This window comes from Lepidochelys kempii, chromosome 2, assembly GCF_965140285.1.
Source record: "Lepidochelys kempii isolate rLepKem1 chromosome 2, rLepKem1.hap1, whole genome shotgun sequence".
NCBI lineage: Eukaryota > Metazoa > Chordata > Testudines > Cheloniidae > Lepidochelys > Lepidochelys kempii.
This window is the reverse complement of record NC_136381.1, coordinates 40,727,327-40,754,303: the sequence shown is the minus strand read 5'-3', so window position 1 is coordinate 40,754,303 and position 26,977 is coordinate 40,727,327. Positions and strand designations below refer to the sequence as shown.

General features: G+C 42.0%; 1 protein-coding gene across 4 annotated transcripts in view; it reads right to left on the bottom strand.

The window, feature by feature from the left end:
• Positions 1–26,977, bottom strand: part of STK3 (serine/threonine kinase 3) — a 291,185-nt gene that overhangs the window by 18,787 nt on the left and 245,421 nt on the right. The window contains exon 11 of one of the 4 annotated variants that reach the window (XM_073330479.2): positions 12,468–12,548. The exons of the other annotated variants lie outside the window; for them this stretch is intronic. Within the exon in view, the coding sequence (XP_073186580.1) occupies positions 12,534–12,548 (15 nt within the window). The 3' untranslated portion in view covers positions 12,468–12,533. Of the gene's footprint in view, positions 1–12,467; positions 12,549–26,977 lie in introns of those variants that run through there. 4 annotated transcript variants of the gene reach the window in all.

The following is a 26,977-nucleotide window of genomic DNA, read 5'->3' as shown; positions in this document are numbered from 1 at the left end:
CACCCAAGAGTTTTAAAAGAGCTGGCTGGGGAGCTCACTGGACAATTAACGTTGATTTTCAATAAGTCTTGGAGCACTGGGAAAGTTCCAGAAAGCTAATGTTGTGCCAATTTTTAAAACAAGTAAACAGGCCTACCAGGGTAATTATACGCCTGTCCGCCTGACACTGATCCCAGGCAAGATAATGTGTGGTGATATGGGACTCGATTAATAAAGAATCAAAGGAGGGTAATCTAATTAATGCAAACTAACATGGATTTATGGAAAATAGATACTGTCAAACTAATTTGATAACTTTTTTTGATGAGATTACAAGTTTGGTTGATAAAGGTTATAATGTTGACAGACTTCTTTAAGGTGTTTGACCTGGTATTGCAGAACATTTTGATTTAATAAGTAGAACAATATCAAATTTACATAGCATTCATTAAATGGATTAAAAATTGACTGATAGGTTTCAAAATGAAACTGTAAATGGGGAATTGTCATCAAGTGGGTATGATTTCAGTTGGGTCCTGCAAGGATTGATTCTTGGCCCAACAGTACTCAACATTTTTAATCAATGATCTGGAAGAAAACAAAGTCACTGAAAGTTTGCAGATGACACAAACTGGAGAAATGGTAAATAATGAAGAAGACGGATCACTGATTCAGAGAGATTTGCAATGACTCTGAAAAAGATTTGGAGGTTATGGTGGATAATCAGCTGAATATGAGCGCCCAGTGTGATGATGTGGCCAAAAGTGCTAATGCGATCCTTGGATTCATAAAGAAGGGAATCTTGAGTAGGAGTAGAGAGGTTATTTTACATCAATATTTGTCACTGGTGCGACCACTGCTGGAATACTATGTCCAGTTCTGGTGCACAGAAGTCAAGAAGGTTGTTGATAAACAGAAGAGGGTTCAGAGAAGAGCCATGAGAATGATTAAAGGATTAGAAAACATGCCTTATAGTGAGAGATTCAAAGAACTAAAGCTATACATCTTAACAAAGAAAAGGTTAAGGTGTGACAATTAAAGTATAAGTATCTCCATGTGAACAAATATTGAATAATAGGCTCTTCAATCTAGCAGAGAAAGGTATTTGGCTGGAAGTTGAAGTTAGACAAATTCAGACTGGAAATAAGGCATACATTTTTATCAGTGAGGGTAACTAACCATTGGAACAATTTACCAAGGATGGGTGTTTTTCTAAAAGATCTGCTCTAGGAATTATTGTAGGGAAGTTCTATGGCCTGTTTTATATTGGAGGTCAGACTAGATGATCACAATGGTCTTTCTGGCCTTGGAATCTATGAAAGCATAACTTGGAGACAGCAACTAACTTGGAGACTGTCTAACCTGAATATCACAGAGTAAGCATGATGGAATCTTATACTGCAAATCTTAGTGTACATCTTAGCTGTTCTAGAAAAGAACTACAGAAGTTAATCTCAAGTTTCTTAAAAGCACAAAATGTTCATCTCAGAAATTAAAACAAAAATGGTATGAATAAAGCTAACAGGAAATGACTGTTGGAGGGCAGCCTCAATTTTTTTTAAATTGCTTAAATACACAAATTTATCTTTGTTACTGAGGAACTTTGATTAACTTATATTCTCTATAAGGAAGAAAATTCGGTGCAGTTTAAAAAGCCAATTTAGAAATGATCTAGGAAAACAACATATCGTCTTTAATCAATTGCAAAATGATAGACATACTGTTTGTTGTTTTACCTTTCATGCAGAAAGCACATCCGTTGGTTTACATTTTATGCAGAAAGCACAGTACAGTATGGGCTTCAACCTCCTTCAGTATCAAGTAACTTGCATGCTGGATGGGAAAACCCTACAGCACAGAAACTTAAGAAAATTTTCTGGGCAAATAAAACATCAGGGTTCCAACCTACTGGACACATACAACAGGGGCAAGTTTAGTGACATCAAGCACAGTAACATTGAGCTGCTTCGCAGAAGCGAGGGGTGGGCAGAGTTGGAGTACAGCAAAGAGAACTGATCTATCACAGGGGAAAGTGTAGGAGAGGGGGCTGACATCCCAACATAAGGAGGAGAAGGTGAGCAGAGCAATGGAACTGAGCCACCCAGTCAAAGGCAATGTGGTGGAAATAGGATGGGCTAAGCAAAGCCATCAAATCAAGTTGTCAGTCAGAGGGGAGAAAGAAATACGCCTAGCTGATGCCAGCAACGCAAGTAATGCCCTGGAAAAAGAGGCTGGGACCAGGGAAAAGGGCATGGGTGACCATGCCTGAAGCTGAACCTCAATTTGAATGCATTGTCCGTTAATAGTTTGATTTGAGGCTGAGCGGTGATCAGGAAGCTAAGAGACATGATTTTCAGCTGCATTCAAGCAGTCCAAAAGCCAGTTGCTATCCTTGCTAGACACAAAAGCAACCGCTTCATTTTCCACACAAGTCAGAGTAGAAAGTGTAACAACTTGAAAGAATCTAGGAAAAGTTAGAAGCAATATTTGCTGCTGCTACAGGACAATGCTCTCAGCCCCAAATCCCTCAACCTTTCTGGTTGCTGGAAGAGATCTTTGTTCCTTCATCAACCACTGTTTCTGAATCCTACTCTCCAGTGAATAGCTCTTATATGGGTCTCTGCCAATGTGGTTTGGAGTTTGCAAGAAGTAACAGAATGCAACTAGCACAATTTTACAGGTTCCCAATAGCAGCAATGAAACCTGACTAGATTCTGCTCAGTTTTCACTCTGCTGCTGCCTGGAGAAACTCTGAGCAGCAGCATAGACAATGAAACTGTCTGAGACTCAGAAAGACAGCACCACTTTGGTTCATACTTGGATTGCATTTGGAAGGTTATCAACCATAAAGACTAGAGATTTAATTTTCTTTTTAAATGAAAGCTTAGACTTTGTAGAAGTTGATGACATTTGCCTGGGAAAGTTTCCTGCTTACTGTGGGTCAAAGAGAAGTGAGTGGATTTTTCAAACCCTGCTTACACCTTAAAAAACACTTTAGTTACTCTATATATTTTTTATTTTTATTTTTTATTGAAGCCACACATCTTGCACAAATCAGACTAATACATATTTTCAAGATAGTTCAGGCTTGTTCATTAATCTCAAACTTTTCATTTTTCATAATGGGCTAGATCCACATTTATCAAGCACAACTTAAATTAAAAACTCAGAATCAAACAACAAACTTTAACCAACATGATGAAATCCACATTAGAGTTGTCTCGTTTTAGTGCAGCCAGCTACTGTCATGTCCCAAATCAAGACTAAAGAGTATGATAGATCTAAGATATCTGAGAAATTGGTAATCCACCAGCAGTTTTTAAATTAGATAAAGTATCTTTTAATTTATGGACTTCTAGTGCTGCTTCCTCATTACAAAGTATAAATTAAGGAACACAAGTAAGAAAAATAATGAATTACAAGAGAATCAATCTTTATGAGATAGAAGAACAATCAGCCAGGAGCCTGTATATCAACCTACAATAAAGACAAATATTAAACAAGGAAAAAACCCGTAGCTTAAAGAAATTATATCGAGAGTATTTCCTTACTGAACAACAGCAACATCAAATGATCATTCAACACTACATAAATAAAATACATTCAATGTACGAGATGTGAGTATGCTGAACCTATTAAGAGATATAATGTACGGTATTTAATACTTTAACAAAAATCCATTCATTACGTAGCCCAGTATTCCTGAAAACATTTTGTCAAAGAAAAATCCTATTTTCTCAAGTATTTTGTTCAAGATTTAAAGACACTAATCCCAATCTCTGATTAAGATAGAAACCTAACACTTCATTCTTACCCTCTTAATATTAACTCCTAGAAAATCTCAGATCACATTTGATGAATTCACATGGTCACAAAGCGCACAGTAATATTAGTTCATTTAATTAGTTCCTTCAAATTAAATTGTGTGGATGTTGCTCATTAAGATGAAAGACTAATAACAATGGACTGAGCCAGGCATAACACAGACAGGTACAGGGCAAGCTTCCCTGCCAATTCTGCCAATTTACTGCCAATTGACAGTTCTGCCAATTTACTTCATCTCTTGCTATTCCGGTCATGGATCTCTTGAGTAAATATTGCCAATTATGCACCATACAGATGGGGATTAGTATGAGGCCTGTAAACTCATAAATTACAATACAAGACCCAGATCTCCACACCGCACTAACTACTCTGAACCTACCCATCATTAGTTTTCTAAATCACATGCCATCTTTTGCAGGAACTATCTATGGCTTGATTAGTTGTCATCTTTCCAGACCTTGATCACTGAAGGGAAGATAATTATATAAACCTAAGAAACGTGTACTGTTTTAGGCTTGAAAATGATAGCCTAACATACACACTGCACTTTAAATTAGAGATGGATGCAAACTCTAAATCTTACTCTTGCGTCTCATAAAAATTGTTGGAGCTCAAATTTTGGGACTTAGATCTGCATAAGCCTTCGGGGATGATACAGAACCATGGCCTCCGGGAGCTTATTTTTAGTTCTGAACTCAGGGGAAGGAAATATGGTCAGTGTACTCTCTTCCCTACCTAGCCCCCTGCTTCTTCCAGACACCAATACTCTCAGTCCCTTTCAAGCACACGTCACCCAAAAAGAGGTGGGGAAGAGCGGGGAAGAGGTGAACCAGCCACACCAAAACAGCAGTTTCTCCCAGACCATCTCCTGGGGGTAGCACAGCTAAGTACCACCCCAAACAAGGACCAGTGCTCAAGTTGGCCAACTGATGTAAAATAAACAGGCTCAATTTTAAAAGACAATTATCAGGACTGTCTCATCTGCATTTTCTGGCTTTAAAGAGGACCATATTTAAATTAAAATGTTTCAAAGGCACAGTTAAAAAAAGTGAAGCAATGCATTCTCAAGAAAAGATACAAGCATAAATGCTGAGTACATCAAGTGCTCCCACAACACATTTAAAACCCCACCACTCTATTCTTGTGCACATAGAGCATTTATTCCTCTCCATATATTTCAATTGTATGCTACAGTCAAAGGAAGCACAAAAGAAAGAGAGATAATCATAATCATATTAATCTGAGCCATGTTATATATTGAGTGCTATTAGTATGCTCAGAGCTTTGTAAGCATACTAGGACTGTGAATGGGCACCATTCTTATCTTGCTTTCAACACAGCACATACACACTGGGTTAGCGTCCAGAAACGTACACATCCTTTCATTTATTCTTCACAACAAAACAAAAAACACAAGTTAGGCTGAGATTCCTTCTGAGCTAGCTATTCCTTGGGTTTGGCCTTGCCTAATCAGAGAGATGCATATAAGTGGGGACCTGCATGAAAACCTCCTAAGCTTACTTTCACCAGTTTAGGTTAAAACTTCCCCAAAGTACAAATTAATTTTATCCTTTGTCCCTGGATCTCCACTGCCACCACCAAACTCTAACTGGGTTTACTGGGAAACGTAGTTTGGACACGTCTTTCCCTCCAAAATCCTCCCAACCCTTGCATCCCACTTCCTGGGAAAGGTTTGGTAAAAATCCTCACCAATTTGCATAGGTGACCACAGACCCAAACCCTTGGATCTGAGAACAATGAAAAGTCATTCAGTTTTCTTACAAGAAGACTTTTAATAGAAGTAAAGAAATCCCCTCTGTAAAATGAGGATGGTAGATACCTTACAGGGTAATTAGATTCAAAACATAGAGAATCCCTCTAGGAAAAACCTTAAGTTACAAAAAAGACACACAGACAGGAATAGTCATTCTATTCAGCACAGTTCTTTTCTCAGCCATTTATAGAAATCATAATCTAACACATACCTAGCTAGATTATTTACTAAAAGTTCTAAGACTCCATTCCTGGTCTATCCCCGGCAAAAGCAGCATACAGACAGACACAGACCCTTTGTTTCTCTCCCTCCTCCCAGCTTTTGAAAGTATCTTGTCTCCTCATTGGTCATTTTGGTCAGGTGCCAGCGAGGTTACCTTTAGCTTCTTAACCCTTTACAGGTGAGAGGATTTTTCCGCTGGCCAGGAGGGATTTTAAAGGGGTTCACCCTTCCCTTTATATTTATGACATGCCCCCCAAATCTCAGCTAGGGTGAAACGCTCGCTGGGATTTCTTCCTGGAGCTCTAGGAAAAACAGAGTTAATAAGATACATGCACCTCTAAATATACTACCAAGTACATAAAGACTAACAATATTTTCCACATCTCAAGGATGATTTTAACCAGTTGATTCTGGGAAACTTTCACGGGAGAGTGCATCAGCCACTTTGTTAGAAGCTCCTGAGACGTGTTGGATGTTGAAATCAAAATCTTGGAGAGCTAAACTCCACTGAATAAGTTTTTTGTTATTTCCCATGGTGGTATGAAGCCACTGTAGTGCAGCATGGTCGGTTTGCAGGTGGAAACGCCGTCCCCAAACATATGGGCGTAGCTTTTCCAAGGCGTAGACAATGGCGTAACATTCTTTTTCACTGACTGACCAGTTGCTTTCCCTCTCAGACAGTTTTTTGCTGAGAAACACTACAGGGTGGAATTCTTGATCAGGTCCTTTCTGCATTAAAACTGCTCCCACACCACGCTCGGATGCATCTGTGGTTACTAGGAACGGTTTGTCAAAGTCTGGGGCCCTTAGTACAGGGTCAGACATGAGTGTCTCTTTAAGCTTGTTAAAGGCCTTCTGACACTTTTCGGTCCACTGAACGGCATTTGGCTGTTTCTTTTTGGTTAGGTCTATCAGTGGGGCGGCGATTTGGCTGTAGTGCGGCACAAATCATCTGTAATAACCAGCCAAGCCTAAGAAGGATCAAACCTGTTTCTTTGACTTTGGGACAGGCCATTTTTGGATAGCATCCACTTTGGCCTGTAGAGGGCTGATAGTCCCTGGACCCACCTGGTGTCCAAGGTAAGTCACTCTGTTTAGGCCTATTTGACACTTCTTAGCCTTAACAGTTAGTCCTGCCTCTCTTATGCGCTCAAGGACTTTTTGTAGATGTTCCAGGTGGTCTGCCCAGGAATCCGAAAATATGGCCACATCATCAAGGTAGGCGACTGCATATTCTCCTAATCCCGCTAGGAGACCATCTACAAGTCTTTGGAAGGTGGCGGGTGCATTTCGCAGCCTGAAAGGGAGTACATTAAATTCATACAGCCCGAGATGTGTGGTGAAGGCTGACCTTTCCTTGGCAGATTCATCTAGCGGTACCTGCCAGTATCCCTTGGTTAAGTCTAAGGTAGAGATGAACTGGGCCCGTCCCAGTTTCTCTAATAGTTCATCTGTGCGTGGCATTGGATAGTTGTCTGGGCGAGTTACAGCATTTAGCTCACGGTAGTCCACGCAGAAATGTATCTCCCCATCTGGTTTGGGAACTAGAACCACTGGAGATGCCCATGCACTTCCACAGGGGCGGATTACACCCATCTGTAACATATCCTGGATCTCCCGTTCTATAGCAGTTTTAGCTTGAGGAGACACCCGGTAAGGTTGGACTTTAATTGGGCAAGCATTACCTGTGTCAATGGAGTGGTATGCCCGTTCAGTCAGTCCTGGGGTGGCTGAGAACGTTGGCGTGTACCTAGTGCACAGCTCCTTGATCTGCTGTCGCTGCATACGCCCAAGGGTCATGGAGAGGTTCACCTCTTTCACACCACCACCACATTTCCCTTCGTAGTAGACATCTTCGGGCCACTCAGCATCGTCTCCTCCCTGGGCTGTAAACTGACAAACCTTTAATTCTCTGGAATAAAAGGGCTTTAGAGAATTAATATGGTACACCTTAGGCTTTCGGTTGGAGGTGGGGAATGCTATGAGATAATTAACAGCTTCCAGGTGCTCCTGGACCGTGAATGGCCCTTCCCACGATGCTTCCATTTTATGGGCCTGGAGCGCCTTTAAGACCATGACCTGGTCCCCTACTTTGAAGGAACACTCTCTGGCATGTTTATCATACCAGGCTTTTTGCTCTTTTTGAGCATCCTGTAAGATCTCTTTAGCAAGGGCTAAAGAGGTTCGGAGGGTGTTTTGTAGGTTGGTTACAAAGTCCAGAATGTTAGTTCCTGGAGAAGGTGTAAATCCCTCCCATTGCTGCTTCACCAACTGTAATGGCCCCTTAACCTCACGGCCATATACAAGTTCAAATGGGGAAAACCCTAAACTGGGGTGTGGTACAGCTCTGTAGGCAAAGAGCAACTGCTGCAACACTAGGTCCCAATCATTGGACTGCTCATTTACGAATTTACGTATCATGGCCCCCAAAGTTCCATTAAACTTCTCCACCATGCCATTTGTTTGATGGTGGTAAGGAGTGGCAACCAAGTGATTTACCCCATGAGCTTCCCAAAGGTTTTCCATAGTTCCTGCCAGGAAATTAGTCCCTGCATCTGTGAGGATGTCGGAGGGCCAACCTACCCTGGCAAAAATGTCTGCTAGTGCCTGGCACACACTTTTAGCCCTGGTGTTGCTTAGAGCTACTGCTTCCGGCCATTGGGTGGCAAAATCCATGAAAGTCTGTATGTACTGCTTTCTTTTGGGTGGCTTTTTCGGAAAAGGACCCAGAATATCCACAGCTACTCGCTGAAATGGAACTTCAATGATGGGGAGTGGCTGGAGAGGGGCTTTGACCTGGTCTTGCGGTTTTCCCACTCTTTGGCATACTTCACAAGACCGGACATAGGTAGAAACATCCTTGCCCATTTCCTCCCAGTGGAATGACCCCCCCCCCAAACGGTCTTTGGTCCTGTTCACCCCAGCATGGCCACTAGGGTGATCGTGGGCTAAGCTCAAGAGCTTGGCCCGGTATTTAGTTGGAACTACCAACTGTCTCTGAGGATGCCAGTCTTCCTGGTGTCCACCAGAAAGAGTTTCCTTGTATAAAAGTCCTCTTTCTACAACAAACCTGGATCGATTAGAAGAGCTGAGAGGTGGTGGGTTGCTCTGTGCCGCCGTCCAAGCTCTCTGGAGGCTTTCATCTGCTTCCTGTTCGGTCTGGAACTGTTCCCTTGATGCTGGAGACATCAGTTCCTCATTGGATTTTGGACCTATGCTTGGTCCCTCTGGAAGCGATGTAGGGGATGGGGCTGTTTCCATTGACTGTGAACCGCTTTCTGCTGGGACACTCTGTTGGGGTTCAAGCTCTGGCTGAGCCTCTTGTGTAGGGTTATGGGCTGCTGCCGGTTCAGGTTCGGTGGGGCCCTCTAGTGTTGAGGTTGCAAGTACTGGATTCAGTGCTGGCAATGGGTTTGGTGTTGGTTGTTCCGCTGGTTCCGGTTCTGGGACTGGTTCCATCTGGGTCTCTGGGACTGGATCCACTACTGCTGTTGCAGACATTGGCCTGGGGTCCGGGTCCATCACCTCTGACCGGGTCCTGATAGAAGTTTCTGGAACAGAGCTAGGCCTCACTGCTTGTTTAGCCTGGCTGCGGGTGACCATTCCCACCCTCTTGGCCCGCTTCACATGATTGGCCAAGTCTTCCCCCAACAGCATGGGGATGGGATAATCATCATAGACTACAAAAGTCCACGTTCCTGACCAGCCCTGGTACTGGACAGGCAACCTGGCTGTAGGCAAATCGAAAGAATTGGACTTGAAGGGTTGAATCGTCACTTGGATCTCTGGGTTGATTAAATTGGAGTCCACTAAGGAAGCATGGATAGCTGACACTTGTGCTCCGGTGTCCCTCCACGCGGTGACCTTCTTCCTGCCCACACTCACAGTTTCCCTCCGCTCCAAGGGTATCTGGGAGGTATCTGGGCCTGCGGACCTCTGGTGTGATTCTGGTGCAATGAACTGTAATCTGTTGGGGTTCTCGGGACAGTTGGCCTTTATGTGCCCCAGCTCGTTACATTTAAAACATCGTCCAGCTGACGGGTCACTGGGGCGAGGCGGGTTGCTGGAGAACGGGGTGGTGGGACGATAAGGGGTCTGGAGGGTTCTTTGGGAGGTAGGTGGGGCTTTGGGCGGCCCCTGGTAATAGGGTGTGGTCTGGGGTTGTCCCTTCTCGTCTCCGCTCCAACTGCGACCGGTTTTCTTCTTCTCTGCCACCTCCACCCATCTGGCTCCAATCTCTCCTGCCTCGATTACAGTTTTGGGCTTCCCATCTAGGATGTATCTTTCTATTTCCTCAGGAACCCCTTCTAAGAATTGTTCCATTTGCATTAGGAAGGGCAAATTTTCTGGAGATTCAACACTTGCTCCTGATATCCAGGCATCCCAATGTTTCACAAAGTGGTAGGCAAGTCGGGTAAATGACACATCTGGTTTCCACCTTAGGGCTCTGAACCTCTGACGAGAATGCTCGGGTGTTATCCCCATTCTGACTCTCGCCTTGGATTTAAACAGTTCATACTTGTTCATGTGTTCTTTAGTCATTTCAGCTGCCACCTCAGCTAAGGGTCCACTGAGCTGCGGCCTCAGCTCTACCATGTATTGGTCTGTAGAGATGCTGTACCCAAGGCAGGCCCTTTCAAAGTTTTCTAAGAAGGCCTCAGTATCATCGCCTGCCTTGTAGGTGGGGAACTTTCTGGGATGGGAAGTGGTACCTGGAGAAGGATTGCTAGGGTTTGTTGGTATATTCTGCTGAGCCTTTACCTTCTCCATCTCTGGTGCATGCTTCCTCTCTTTTTCCCTCTCCTCCTCCACATGCTTCCTCTCTTTTTCCTTCTCCTCCTCCACATGCTTCCTCTCTTTTTCCTTCTCCTCCTCCACATGCTTCCTTGTCTCCATTTCCCTCCTGTACTTCCTTCTCCAGCCGCATGAGTTCTATCTGTCTTTCATGTTCCTTTTGTTTTTCCTCAGCCTGAAATCTGGCTAATTCCAGCTTTTGTTGAGCCGTGGATTTTGTCATCCTAACCTCTCTGTTTTTAACTAACTTTACACCCAAGGTTTAGAAATAAACAAACAAAACTTGGCTTTAAAATTTTGCTGTGCTGGAATAGGATACCTATTTTCTGATAGTGATTGTCAGCCTACAGAAAAAGACAATTCCCTTTGTCTCTGCTCTGGCCCCAAATCAAAGCAAAAATCCTCCAACTACTTGGAAACCTGCTTACCAGCAGCCTAAAGGAAAAAAAATTCCTTTTCAAACCGGTGCTCCTTGTAAAAAAATCAAAATCCTAAAAAAAAAAAAAAAACTCTTGCCACTTTTGTCTCCAGGCAAATGGGTAGAACACTCCCCCCGTTTACTTTTAGGGAAAAAAAACCAACTCTGGTTTGGAAGACTGTGAATTTCCCTGCAGGAGTTAAGTACCCTGCCTCCAGGCAAAGAAAACCTGCAATTCACAAAGATAATCCCCTTTTGTCTCTGCTCTGCCCCCAAAGCAGAGAAAAAACTAGCTGCTTTCCAGCAGCCCCAAAGGAAAAAAAAATTCCTTTTTAAAATCTGTATTTCTAGTTCAAAAAATCTCAAAATGATTTCAGTTTAATCCCACCACTCTGCCACCATGTCAAGGTTCCTCTCGCACTCTGAACTCTAGGGTACAGATGTGGGGACCTGCATGAAAACCTCCTAAACTTACTTTCACCAGCTTTAGGTTAAAACCTCCCCAAGGTACAAATTAATTTTATCCTTTGTCCCTGGATCTCCACTGCCACCACCAAACTCTATCTGGGTTTATTGGGAAACGTAGTTTGGACACGTCTTTCCCCCCAAAATCCTCCCAACCCTTGCATCCCACTTCCTGGGAAAGGTTTGGTAAAAATCCTCACCAATTTGCATAGGTGACCACAGACCCAAACCCTTGGATCTGAGAACAATGAAAAGCATTCAGTTTTCTTACAAGAAGACTTTTAATAGAAGTAAAGAAATCCCCTCTGTAAAATGAGGATGGTAGATACCTTACAGGGTAATTAGATTCAAAACATAGAGAATCCCTCTAGGAAAAACCTTAAGTTACAAAAAAGACACACAGACAGGAATAGTCATTCTATTCAGCCATTTAAAGAAATCATAATCTAACACATACCTAGCTAGATTATTTACTAAAAGTTCTAAGACTCCATTCCTGGTCTATCCCCGGCAAAAGCAGCATACAGACAGACACAGACCCTTTGTTTCTCTCCCTCCTCCCAGCTTTTGAAAGTATCTTGTCTCCTCATTGGTCATTTTGGTCAGGTGCCAGCGAGGTTGCCTTAGCTTCTTAACCCTTTACAGGTGAGAGGATTTTTCCTCTGGCCAGGAGGGATTTTAAAGGGGTTTACCCTTCCCTTTATATTTATGACAGAGCCATGTTATATATTGAGTGCTATTAGTATGCTCAGAGCTTTGTAAGCATACAAGGACTGTGAATGGGCACCATTCTTATCTTGCTTTCAACACAGCACATACACACTGGGTTAGCGTCCAGAAACGTACACATCCTTTCATTTATTCTTCACAACAAAACAAAAAACACAAGTTAGGCTGAGATTCCTTCTGAGCTAGCTATTCCTTGGGTTTGGCCTTGCCTAATCAGAGAGATGCATATAAATCCCTTTTACACACCTGGGCTGGAACTAATGATATCCAGCTGGTGTGGCAGCCAGGCGGACTCAGGAAAAGAGCCCTGCACCTCTATTCAGTGTCCTAGAAGCTGACATCCTGTCACAAAAAGAAACACATGACACCAAGAAGTTTACTATTTAACATTAACATATACTAATAATTATTAAGAATATTAGCGTATAATAATAGCCATTGGAAAACTGTCCCCTCCATTCCCCCTGGAAATTATGAGGCAGATATTTTAATTTGGAAGATCAAATTATGTCCAGTACAGGATAAGATTTTGCTAAAGATAAAGGGCTAAATTGTGGCTTTATGCCACAGTCTGCAGATGTGTACTGACTGTCCAAGCAGAATCTTCCTGGGGCACTGTGCCTGATGCAGCTACAATGCCTTGATGAACACTGGGGTTAAAAGGCCAGTTCTACACCCTATGAAAGGGTGCAATATGCTCTCCTATCTATGCATGCCAGTTTGAATGTCTGGGGGTGAAGGTTGGCATAGCCCTTTCCCAACTCACTACTTTTAGGATTTCTACTGTTGCTGGACATTGCTAGAGACCCTAGATTCTTGTGCTCTGAAAGTGCAAAGAATGAGTAAAAGCAGGAGAAGTCTTTACTCTGTTTTGCGCAGATTATAGGCTGAGCAAACACGGGCTATAGTCCAAACTTACTTCATATCTGAGTTTGCCTTTATTTTTGACTTAAATAACAGCAACAATATATAAATTTCAGACTAAGCTGTCTCTGAAGCTTAGGTGTTCCTATAATTTTCCCCTAAGGAATCTAAATCCAGACCCTAGTACTCTCTCCTCAAAGAAAGGCTCAAACCCTTTTATATTCTGGGCTGGAGCTAATGGGACCCATCTCCTGAACTGACTTTAGAAGGACTCTCCAAAAATAACTGCCCTCTGATCAGTATTTGAGACTTGACAATAGGATGACTCAATAGGAGACACCTACATTGCTATTCTGGGTCCTAAAATCTGCCCCATTACCCTGGGATTGAGTTTGGTACTGTACTGTGTGTGGTACTGTACAGGAGCACAAGGGAGAGATTGAAGGCTCCTTTAAACCTCTCCCTCTCTTGCACACCCATGAAGGTCTAAGGAACTGTCACCTTCTGTGCAACATCAGAATTCTGGAATCAATCCTGAGTCTACTGAACTTAATGACAAAACTTGCATTGATTGCAGTGATGAAGAACTGAGCCCTTCATGTTAGCACTGGGCCCTCACACTCTCAGTTTGGATACCATCAAGAGGCACATGAGGTGACAACAAAACCAAGAACATGACAGTATATTTATTTTTAAATGATATCCTCAGGAATAGCTATTAGTAGATAAAATATTTCTCCTCCTCTGACTTTTTATAGTTGGCCTTCCAGGCTGAGATTTTTCAAGAGAATCATTGAAATGTAATGGGGTTTGCATGCCAAACTCCCTTAGACTTCTTTGAAAATCCCAACCCAACTGTTTCTTTACAATATAAAAATTACAATATATTCCAACTTATGTGCTAAATTCAAGAAATCAGGCTAAAGTACATTTCAGCACATTCTTAGTTAAATTACTTTTTAAAATTTGCTCTTCTCAAAATACAGAGCCAGTACAGGTCTCTGGCTCATACTCTGTGCAATGATGTCCCTCCATCCTCTCAGGGGGATATGACACCCACCATCCAGAATGCTAGAGACAGGAGTAAGGGACATTTCCTTTCCACCACCACCCTGTTTTATAACACTACATAATAATTTTGTAAGCTTCTCATTCAAATATTCCCATTTTATCTCCCATACATGAACATTTCACATGAATTTGAAATACTGTAAAACCCAAGATATTAGAATACTCCAGAAAGAATTTATTTTAGCGACAGACTTTAGCATTATTCAATTGCAGGAAGATGTCAGTGTCACCAGCAGAGCTTATGCTAAAGGGTCATGCTGAGTGCAAATTATGACCTCCAAGACTACAAAACAAATAAATTAAGATGTATTTTTAAATTACCAGTGTGCTCATATTACATATTAAAGCCACGTTTATTTTGGACATCCAGCCCAACATTTTAAAAACCATCTTCTAATTTTGACTGCCCAATCCTGAGAAAACTTGGGCCTGATTTTCAGAGATGTGGTATCCCTGCAGTTCCCAGTGATTTCAGCCACATCAACCTATCTATGTACCCATTCCCTGAATATCTCCCTCTATATCTAACATAGTCCAAATGTCAAAATCAACAGTGTAAGATATATTTTGAAGGCTTGCACTAAAACCATCTCACAGCTCACTCACCTCCTCTCCCATCTTTCAAAATGTTAGGGGAACCCTGGTAATTACAATCAATTCTACATCTACCAACGTGTTTGAACTTTATAAGAAAATGCATGCTAGAATGCCAGCTACTTTACAACAACCCCCTCATTAGAACAGTGGATAATCAGCTGTAATAACTTAATAGATTTCATCTCCCTTCTTTATATTTTAAATTGTAGTCTCAGGTATTTTCACAGTCCAGAGAATTAATGGGAAGTATTTGTATTATAAAATCACACTGTAAATTAAACAAATTTAATTACATTAATTTGTTAAATTATGTTGTGCACATTCTGTCTCTTGTTCATCAATTTAGTATCATTCAACAGTTTGAAAGTAGGAACATAGCCTGAAAATGTGGTATTTACTGTCACTATAGAAACCAAAGGAGTCTGCATAAGGAAATACCAAGCAATAAGAGGTGAAGCACCATAGAAACAGAATGAAAATAGAATGAGCTATGTCAGAAATTACTAAACCTGCAGCAAAATTTTAGTTAAAAGCCAGTTAATGGATAGAGTTACAATTTAGGTAAACAGAAAAAAAGATACATTTCACAAAGAATCAACGAACTATCGATCTCACAGACCACCTGTTCTTCCATTCCTAACCAAACAATGTCCTTGTGGCAAACTACAGCAACTGCTTACAGGGAAAATTAATACAGTATAATTACAATTATCCAAATTCCCCTTAATACAAGAGTCTTAGTTATCCAAATGCACAGTTTGTCCCCAACATAGACCTCAGTTAATTAACAGCACTTCCATTTATCAGCACGTCTGATTATCCAAAACTTGTGGCCATTTCGATACACAGGAGTGTACTGTGTTAGGTAAGTACTTGTGTATTTTTAGCTGTCTGAATGTAAACAAATAGCTAGGGACAAGGAGAAAAAACAGTATCATGCAATCAATCTGATTTTTGTGAAGCACAAGTGATCAAGGGACCACAGCCTGGAAAATCCAGAGGGGTCACAATCTAGGAAGTCAGTGAACAAATAAAACACAGAGGTGAGGTGCATAAAAGCAGAAGAAAGAAGCCTGTGTCCTGTGGGCTCCATTATTTAATTTGTATATTATATATGTAAATAAATACGTCAGAGAGGATGACTAAGGCTTGGTCCCATGTATAAGGAACAACGTGGATGGTCACAAAAACAACAGTGTGAAGACAGAAGGCTGGTGACAGCAAATGGAGAACCAAGAAGGGACAGGAGCAGAAAGATGGGAGGAGCTAAACTGTGTGAGAATTGAAATGAAAATTAAGATTAAACACCAATGAAAAGCTACCTCAAAGATCACCTACCTAGTCATGACCTTCCCTTGCAGACACAGTATGCTCTAGAGGGATGTTTTCCGTTAGAAAAATCCAATATAAGACTGTCAGATGTCGGGGGACAAAGTATTTGAGTGACAGGGTCCCAGCTCTGGAACATTTACTAGAAAAGGTCACACTGAGTCGGACTCTTAACATGTTTAGATCTAAATGAAAGTCCCACCTCTCTAATAAAGCCCCAACAATGGCATCTTCCCAAGAACCCACAATTAAGGAGACTGACAGGGAGAAGTACTGTAGAACACAAGAAGGAAAGGCGGAGGGACCCACTCAAATATGCACATTGAGAACAAGGATGTTTTGGGGGATATTGTCATAGGGCACATTATACATTATCTTCAATTGTTGTAGAGTGCCCACATTCATTGATCAGAACCTTAGAAAAAACCAAAAATAGATTAGACAGATCTTTTGAGGGAATATACCAGCACTATGAGATCTCTTCCAGCTGGGACCTGCTGATAGCACTCTCAAGGGGTAACATCAGGAACACGAGTATTTCAAAAGCCAATAAGAATGCAATGCAATTTAGAATGTTTTACATAAGACTAAAACTCAGACTATAAAAACAGCCAAATAATTTGGCTTGTCAGAATATTGCTACAGTACACCTTAAAGCTTAAAGGGCATTTGCTGCAGCTTGTAGTGAGAAGGGGGAATATTTTGAATGAACAATTAACAGAAATGGCATTAAAAGAAAATTAAAAATTAGGTGTCTAATTCTTGATCTCACACTAGGGAGAATCAGGAGTAACTCCTCTGGTGAAAACTGCTATAAATTAGATGAAGAATCAAGTCCTACAGGTTTAAGTTCTCCTACAGAGTTGTCACTATATCTTGTCTCCAATAATGCTGCTATACTATAGTATTATATAAATAGATAAAAGCACTCAAAGCCAGAATAGAGTAAAAGCTAAACTGCTGTTAGTTCTACATGGTTCTCTACAATTCCTTCCAGCTGAAGGAACCAACAATTGACTTAGGAAGTTATGAAGGAATTCAAATGTAGTGGGTTTTTTTTTTCCTGCTTGCCCCACTACTGCACTGTATAATAAATGTAAACATAGAATGATATCATTTCATCTCTGATGTTCACCTTTCCAATGACCTTGAAGAGAAAACACCCTGCAGCCTGAATTTTGTTTGACATGCAAGTCACACAGGCCGGATAATATGACATTCCTACCTACCAGCTAAACACCTTTAATACATTAATTTCTGCTGAATAAAAATAAATACTGGGTGCATGTCTGTATGTCAATGGCAGAATCAATATGTGACTTAGTCAAAATGAAAGCTTTGTGTACAGTAAAAGAAATAATATAAATTAAGTATATAATTAAATAAATATAAATATAAATTCTTTGTTTAAGGATTAACACAGCCAAAGCTAAAATCTTTCCAGCTACAGTCATTTTTGAAACTTTTTATTGAATTTTGTAAACATGAGCCGTAATTAAGAAAAATACTTTGATAAGAAAGGTGAAAATATGCAAAAATTATAAAATCCACACATATAACACATATCCTGAGCAAAATGGAGTCAGAAAATAGTATGATTTACTAACAAGCTATTGTGCCATAACAACTCAAGAACAGAAAAAGATAACCTGGATTTAGCCTAGTCCAGGCAAATGGAAGAAACCTAGATCTATAACATATTATTGCATTTTTAAGGGATTCAGACTCAGTTCTTCCAAATGACATCATCATAGCTAGACTGCTCCTAAATTAGTAACATTACAAATTCTGTTTTTGATTATTATTTATTAAGGCTGACAATATGCAAGATACAAATAAAGATATGGGGCTAGATTCACAAAGAAACGTATGCCTCTAACTGCCACTTTAGACACCTAAATCCCACAATCAGGCCCCACTGGGATTCACAAAACTCCTGCTCAGCTGACCCCGGACTCTGTAGGCACCTAAACTCTCTCAGTGCCTGAATTTTTTTCGATAAAAGCTCTTTAGGTACTTATGTTTCTGCCTCTGAGCATGTGCACTGCAGCCACACACAAAGCGTCTGGACTCCCAAGTAGGGTTGCCAACCCTCCAGGATTCTGCTGGAGTCTCCAGGAATGAAAGATTAATCTTTAATTAAAGATTATGTCCTGTGATGAAACCTCCGGGAATACGTCCAACCAAAATTGGCAACCCTACTCCGATGTACTACTTGGGGGAAGACAGGAATTCCTCTCCCTAACTCACCTGTGGGGCCCAATCTTTTAAGCATGCTCAGGCCTCGCATACTGGATCAGACCCTTAAAGATGAGCTTAAACAAAATCGCTGGAAGAAGAAGTGTCCACCTTATAATTTTTAGCCCAGCAATTAGAGAACTCACTGGGGATGTGGGAGACCCCTGGTTCAAGCCCTCCCCATACCTGAGAGGGAGAAGGGACTTATACTGGGATTTGCCACCTTTTAGGTGAGTGCTCTAACCATGCAGCTATTCTGATGTGGAGCTCCCTCAGTCTCTCCTGTTGAAGCTATTCCACTGTGGATAAATAATGAAAGAATTATTGGACCAGAGAGATAGAGTGAGAGAGACAGAGAGCAAGCCTGAGAATAACTCTGTAGCTTGGCGATTAGAGCACTCACCTGGGAGACCCAGACTACAGTCCCCTTGTGCCAATGACTCCTGAAAATAATCCACAGTAGAATGGCTTCAGAAGGAGAAAATGAGGAGACTCACATAAGAATATCCCTTAGCTCAATGATTAGGGAACTCACTAAAGAGGTGACTGATCCCAGTTCAAATCTCTTCTCCCCCACTGCTGGGAGCGGGGACTTGAACTTGGGGGCCTTCCACATCCCAGGTGACTGGGCTAAAAGTTATAAGGTGGGCATCACCTTGGCTTCTTTCTATATCAGGGTTTGCAGATGAGAATCCCAAGCAGAGGGAGGTGCATTCCTGCAGCCCAGACTTAAGCATATATCTTTGAAACAGGGGTGGGGCTTAGCACATCCCGCTTGGCTTGGAATTTCCCATTGACTATCTTAGGTGAGGAGCAATGTTCCCTCTAATTTTTTCCATCCATGTGCAGAACGAATTTTGTTATGTGCACCACCAGTAGAAACAAAAAAAATCTAGATATAATATATATTTTAAAACAGTTACTTCAGCCAGGACAGGCTAGGCATTTTAGAACTCACTACTCAAAGAATTAATTTTAAGCATAAGAGAGAAATAAAAATTATGAAATGCATAGACCAGTCAAAAAACTAAAATAACAGTACTCTGAAAGAATAAAATTACAGAGAATATGTGTGCATTGCAGGAAGTATCAAGACGTAACACCACCTCCACCACCATAAAAATGTGTTGGGAGGTGAATGTGAAAGACAGAGAGGGGGAGAGGGGGTTTACCCTTTTAAGTATTTCACAGCCTGGCAGGACTCCCTAGTGGACTGCAGCTTCCCTTCAGGTAATCAATATTGCTAACTCTCACGCTATATGGTACTTTTCCTTAAAGCTCTGGTGTGTATACATGGGCACAGGAGGAAAAAGTGTGTGTATATACAGCATCCCCTTGAGTTCAGGGAGAAATGGAGTGGCTTCCTCCCATTCTGAGTTACAGTCAGGGGACTAAAACTTAAAGTATCCATACGCCCAAAGGGTGGAGTCCTGGCTGACAGCTCTGACATGGAGCTGCGCGCCAACAGAGAAGTCGGGCCATTGCCCCAGTCCCCAGCAACATAGATCCAGACCGCATTCCTCACTGAATGGGACCCCCCCGCTTTTTTTTTTTCTTATTCCACAGACCACCCAGCCCTCTCTCTCCACCAGAGGCAGCTCTGTGGAAGTTACAATCATTCTAGTGTTTACACATCAATTTAAAGTGTTATGACTCTCTCTCTTCACAATGGAAAAAGATAGAAACTCAGGGATGGTTTTAATTGAAGCGCAGAATTTCAGATGATGGAGAAATGCAGCCTAAATGGTGGAGCCTCACTAAAACCTTGAGCGTTACGGTTTCTTTTCAGGCCTATAATTTGCTGCTGTACATTGCCCTTTTAAGTAGATCGGCACTCAAAGCAGACAGCAGCAGCAGCCACCAGCAAGCTCCCTCCATCCCACTCCTGCGTCCTGTCACATCCCCCCCTCCCACCTCTGCAGAGGTGGGGTATAGGGGTGGGAGGAGGGGGACACCCTGATATTAGCATCCCCATTCCCATCCGCTCTGCATAGCGAGCAGGCTCCCGTGGGAGCAGCTCAAGGCAGAGGGCAGGAGCAGCAGGCAGTGGGCGGAGGGACACCTGAAGTGCATGGCACTTGATAGCTTGCTGGGTGGCTGCCCGGCCACACAGCTTAGAGGGAACTTAGGTGAGGAGCTGCCTAGTGTGCGGGTCTTTGTGAATCCCATTCTGTGGCACCTATCTCTCCCCAGGCATTGTATAGGGAGCTTACGTACCAAATTCAGGCATTGTGAATCCCAGTGATTTTCTAGGTGCCTAAAAGTTAGGTATCACCACACCTCAGGGTGTTTTTGGGTGGAATCTAACTTATGGTCCCTGTCCCAAGGAACTTAAAATGTAAAAAGCAGATGATGATCAGACAAGACTGCACTGGCCAACACAGAAGTTGATAATAACACACAGTCTTTTTAGTTGCTAATAATAAACTGGGATAGCGATACACTTATATTAACAGGTTTATATTTGTGGGGTTCATAAAAGAAACTGGGATTCCTGAGGGATTTGTATGAGGAGAGGAAGGAAAACTGACACAATATGATAGTGAAGTCATTTCAGATAGAGGGGACTGTCTGGTAGAAGGTATGAAGAGGAGAGTGGGAGAAGGAAACTAAGGGAGCAATGAATCTGGCTCAATTGTGGAGTAAAAGGATCAAGGTAAAATCTGAAAAGAAAAAAGTAGAAATACAGACTGAGTTACACAGAACTGGCCTGCAGTTAGGACTAAGGGGGGGTGTGAATAGCAGTGCTGCACTCCTCCATATGGATACTGTGGGCGTGAACTGAAAGATTCCCAGTTTGCATTAATGCAATCCTGTTTGAATAGGATTATATAATATGATCTAGGAACCTTTTAGTTCGTGCCTGCAGCGTCCACACAAGGAAGTTACAGTGCAGCACTTTCGTGCAAACTGCTATTCATATCCCTGTAATCCAACTTGTGGGGGCATTGTAGACAAGCCCTTAGACTTGATTCAATAGGCAAAGGGGAGCTGTTAGGCAAAGGGGAGAGTGAACAGCAGTGGATAAGGAAGTTTAGTTATGGTGGGAGATAACAAAGGCATAGACAAGCATTGTAGCTGAATGGCCAGTTTTTTGATGTGTTGCAGAAAGAGAAGCGGTAGAATTTAGCAACACCTAAACAGCCTGGATGTGGATGGTGGCATGCGTTGCCCTGCCCAGAAACAACAATAACAGCAGTCTCTTAATGCTATGGAATTAAACTGCACAAAACTCCTTCTGCAAAACAAGTCAACTTTTTAATAATTAGAAATACTGATGAGATTAATGTTGACAGAAAATACATGGCAATACTGAATACATCATTTTGGATTAGGAAGAGCATGGTCACTTCACAACATTCTGTACAGGATGGTCACTCTTTCACAATATAAAACAGATCAAATTGATTTTATACACTACAATCACTGCAGCATTAATCAGATCAAATATTTCCCAAAAGTTCTGGCAACAGGTCTGACAGTTTTTTCAAACTTAATTTGCAAGCCCAACTATAAACAAGTAATCAGAAGTTTCAAAACATAACACTGCCAAATTGTGGGTGGAAATCTACAAGGAGGTCTGTCTTGTTCTGGCATTTATGCCACTTTAAAACACAGAAGCCCTGCAGTCTCAATACATTTTTAAACCACCTGATAATTCTACCCTGATACACCATTGGCTAGAAGGCTATCATTACTTCGGAGAGAATTAGAGATTTATAAAATGATCAATGTATGATGCAGGCAATGGGTACAAAATCTAATCCGGCCATGCACTGTCCCCCAAAGAAAATTATCATACCTATTATTTTCTTTGGAACTAAGCATTTCCAAGCTTTCATGGCTGGTTGCATGTTGTTTTTTACTAGCTTCATGAGCAGCAGTGTTTTTCAAATGCAAAAACTGCTTTACCCCAATACAAAAGTTTTGGGAGAAATGCCAGAAAACGTCCACACCAAAGTGCTATTGGCAAGATGGCAAATATTTGTTGTTTTGAGTGGAAAAAAGTTCACACAACTGTATCACAACAGCTTAAATACTATGGACAGATCAGACTATGAGCCTCCTGGACTAAATGTGATCTAGTGTATGCATTTTCTCTAAACTGATTTTTTAAAAAAACATTACATTATAATACTTTGCAAATATTTTACTAGGTTTCAGACTACATGTTCCCTCCATAATGTAGACTAAAAACAGTCATGATAAATTGAAAAGAGCAAAACTCATGGACATATTGTTAAAAAAAAATGACCAAGTGCCATGGACTTTCTTTTGTCCTCTAAATACATTTTATTTTCTTATTTTAGTGCAAATAAATAGATCTCTGCTGTATTGTGCAAAGAGTGGACAGACCTGAACACAGTAGTTGCCATACTACAACTGAACTTTAAAAACAAACATTCTCAAAATGCTTTTCTAAAAACCTTTTTACCTTGCAAAAGGAAGAAATACCATTATCTTCGGTGGAGTTCATGGCATTACTAACAGTTCACCAATATAATCCTTTGTGTTGCCTCAGTATTATGCTGAGGTCCTGACCTGCCTTCTGTTAATTGCTCATGCAACTCATGGTTTAACCTGCATCATTCAATGTTCTCACTCTGAAACTGGTTCAGCTGTTTGGCATCACATCCTTCCAACAGCACGCAAACACACCACTTTTTCAGAAAGCCACGGATGTTTAAAAACAATACGATAAGAATTGGAGTGCATAACTCCTGTGACAGATCTGACAAACATGCAGCCATGATTATGATCTTTCAGCAAAGAAAATGTTTACATTGAAACACTTAGTTTGAGGATACAGGATGAAATAACTATTTCTCCATTTTACCATTAGAAAATAATGCAACCAATTATGCTCAAAAGTTAACAACAATGGAAAGATCATGGCTCCATTAAGAATAATGTTTTCCAAATATGAAGTATAAACTCCATGTTAATAAACGTAAGTATCCCCTGCAGGCCCCATTTTAGATATTAAAAACGTAGATGGATTTCTCTTCAAAGCATTACAGAATGAGATACCATATCACTTGCCAAAATTATACAAATAATGAAGTTTTGTAAATGCTGCAAAGAAAAACACATTTTAATGTTGTAGTAATGATACATATTAATAGTTATAGTTAATAAAACATTTAATCTTATAGTTATGTCTAACTTAGTATACAGTATCTATTTACAACATGCAAAACTGAAGTCAAAAGCTAGAAAGACTATCGATTAAAAAGAAATGCTGAGAGAAAGCCATTTTAGGCAGACATCTTTTTAGGAAGCAACGATTGAAGTACAGCCAGATCATATCTAATGTCAAAGCAATAACGTTAAATAAAAGGATGTAATTAATTCCAGGTGTCTGCATTGCAAATTTTAAGAAGTGGTATTGATTTTTTTTTTCCTGCGATCCTATTGGGATCCAGGAAGCTAAAGGATCCCCCGCCCCCCCAAAGGGAGGATCCACAGGACCTGGAAACCATAGAATCATAGAATATCAGGGTTGGAAGGGACCTCAGGAGGTCATCTAGTCCAACCCCCTGCTCAAAGCAGGATCAATCCCCAATTAAATCATCCCAGCCAGGGCTTTGTCAAGCCTGACCTTAAAAACTTCTAAGGAAGGAGATTCTACCACCTCCTTAGGTAACGCATTCCAGTGTTTCACCACCCTCCTAGTGAAAAAGTTTTTCCTAATATCCAACTTAAAGCTCCCCCACTGCAATTGAGACCATTACTCCTTGTCCTGTCCTCTTCTACCACTGAGGATAGTCTAGACCCATCCTCTCTGAACCACCTCTCAGGTAGTTGAAAGCAGCTATCAAATCCCCCCTCATTCTTCTCTTCTGCAGACTAAACAATCCCAGTTCCCTCAGCCTCTCCTCATAAGTCATGTGTTCCACACCCCTAATCATTTTTATTGCCCTTCGCTGGACTCTCTCCAATTTATCCACATCCTTCTTGTAGTGTGGGGCCCAAAACTGGACACAGTACTCCAGATGAGGCCTCACCAATGTCGAATAGAGGGGGACAATTACGTCCCTCGATCTGCTCGCTATGCCCCTACTTATACATCCCAAAATGCCACTGGCCTTCTTGGCAACAAGGGCACACTGCTGACTCATATCCAGCTTCTCGTCCATTGTCACCCCTAGGTCCTTTTTCACAGAACTGCTGCCTAGCCATTCGGTCCCTAGTCTGTAGCAGTGCATTCGATTCTTCCGTCCTAAGTGCAGGACCCTGCACTTATCCTTATTGAACCTCATCAGATTTCTTTTGGCCCAATCCTCCAATTTGTCTAGGTCCCTCTGTATCCTATCCCTGCCCTCCAGCATATCTACCACTCCTCCCAGTTTAGTATCATCTGCAAATTTGATGAGAGTGCAATCCACACCATCCTCCAGATCATTTATGAAGATATTGAACAAAACCGGCCCCAGGACCGAACCCTGGGGCACTCCACTTGACACCGGCTGCCAACTAGACGTGGAGCCATTGATCACTTCCCGTTGAGCCCGACAATCTAGTCAACTTTCTACCCACCTTATAGTGCATTCATCCAGCCCATACTTCTTTAACTTGCTGACAAGAATACTGTGGGAGACCGTGTCAAAAGCTTTGCTAAAGTCAAGAAACAATACATCCACTGCTTTCCCTTCATCCACAGAACCAATAATCTCATCATAGCAGGCGATTATATTAGTCAGGCATGACCTTCCCTTGGTGAATCCATGCTGACTGTTCCTGATCACTTTCCTCTCATGTAAGTTCTTCAGGATTGATTCTTTGAGGACCTGCTCCATGATTTTTCTGGGGACTGAGGTGAGGCTGACTGGCCTGTAGTTCCCAGGATCCTCCTTCTTCCCTTTTTTAAAGATTGACACTACATTAGCCTTTTTCCAGTCATCTGGGACTTCCCCCGTTCGCCACGAGTTTTCAAAGATAATGGCCAACGGCTCTGCAATCACAGCCGCCAATTCCTTTAGCACTCTCGGATGCAACTCGTCCGGCCCCATGGACTTGTGCACGTCCAGCTTTTCTAAATAGTCCCACACCACCTCTTTCTCCACAGAGGGCTGGCCATCTACTCCCCATGCTGTGATGCCCAGCGCAGCAGTCTGGGAGCTGACCTTGTTAGTGAAGACAGAGGCAAAAAAAGCATTGAGTACATTAGCTTTTTCCACATCCTCTGTCACTAAGTTGCCTCCCTCATTCAGTAAGGGGCCCACATTTTCCTTGGCTTTCTTCTTGTTGCCAACATACCTGAAGAAACCCTTCTTGTTACTCTTGACATCTCTTGCTAGCTGCAGCTCCAGGTGCCCTCCTGATTTCATTCCTACATGCCTGAGCAATATTTTTATACTCTTCCCTGGTCATATGTCCAACCTTCCACTTCTTGTAAGCTTCTTTTTTATGTTTAAGATCCGCTAGGATTTCACCGTTAAGCCAAGCTGGTCGCCTGCCATATTTACTATTCTTTCGACACATCGGGATGGTTTGTCCCTGTAACCTCAACAGGGATTCCTTGAAATACAGCCAGCTCTCCTGGACTCCTTTCCCCTTCATGTTAGTCCCCCAGAGGATCCTACCCATCCGTTCCCTGAGGGAGTCGAAGTCTGCTTTCCTGAAGTCCAGGGTCCGTATCCTGCTGCTTACCTTTCTTCCCTGTGTCAGGATCCTGAACTCAACCAACTCATGGTCACTGCCTCCCAAATTCCCATCCACTTTTGCTTCCCCCACTAATTCTTCCTGGTTTGTGAGCAGCAGGTCAAGAAAAGCTCCCCCCCTAGTTGGCTCCTCTAGCACTTGCACCAGGAAATTGTCCCCTACGCTTTCCAAAAACTTCCTGGATTGTCTATGCACCGCTGTATTGCTCTCCCAGCAGATATCAGGAAAATTAAAGTCACCCATGAGAACCAGGGCGTGCGATCTAGTAGCTTCTGCGAGTTGCCAGAAGAAAGCCTCATCCACCTCATCCCCCTGGTCTGGTGGTCTATAGCAGACTCCCACCATGACATCACCCTTGTTGCTCACACTTCTAAATTTAATCCAGAGACACTCAGGTTTTTCTGCAGTTTTATACTGGAGCTCTGAGCAGTCATACTGCTCCCTTACATACAGTGCTACTCCCCCACCTTTTCTGCCCTGCCTGTCCTTCCTGAACGTTTATAACCATCCATGACAGTACTCCAGTCATGTGAGTTATCCCACCAAGTCTCTGTTATTCCAATCACGTCATAATTCCTTGACATCACCAGGACCTCCAGATGATTCCAAATGATTCCAGGGAACAACTAACGAAATAATAGGGACGGGAGTGCGAAATAAAAGGGTCAAATGAAGGGAACCTGATGGGGACTGTCAAGGTTCCTCCCCAACTCTGAACTCTAGGGTACAGATGTGGGGACCTGCATGAAAAACCTCCTAAGCTTATCTTTACCAGCTTAGGTCAAAACTTCCCCAAGGTACAAAATATTCCACCCTCTGTCCTTGGACTGGCCGCTACCACCACCAAACTAATACCGGTTACTGGGGAAGAGCTGTTTGGACGTGTCCTTCCCCCCAAAATACTTCCCAAAACCTTGCACCCCACTTCCTGGACAAGGTTTGGTAAAAAGCCTCACCAATTTGCCTAGGTGACTACAGACCCAGACCCTTGGATCTTAAGAACAATG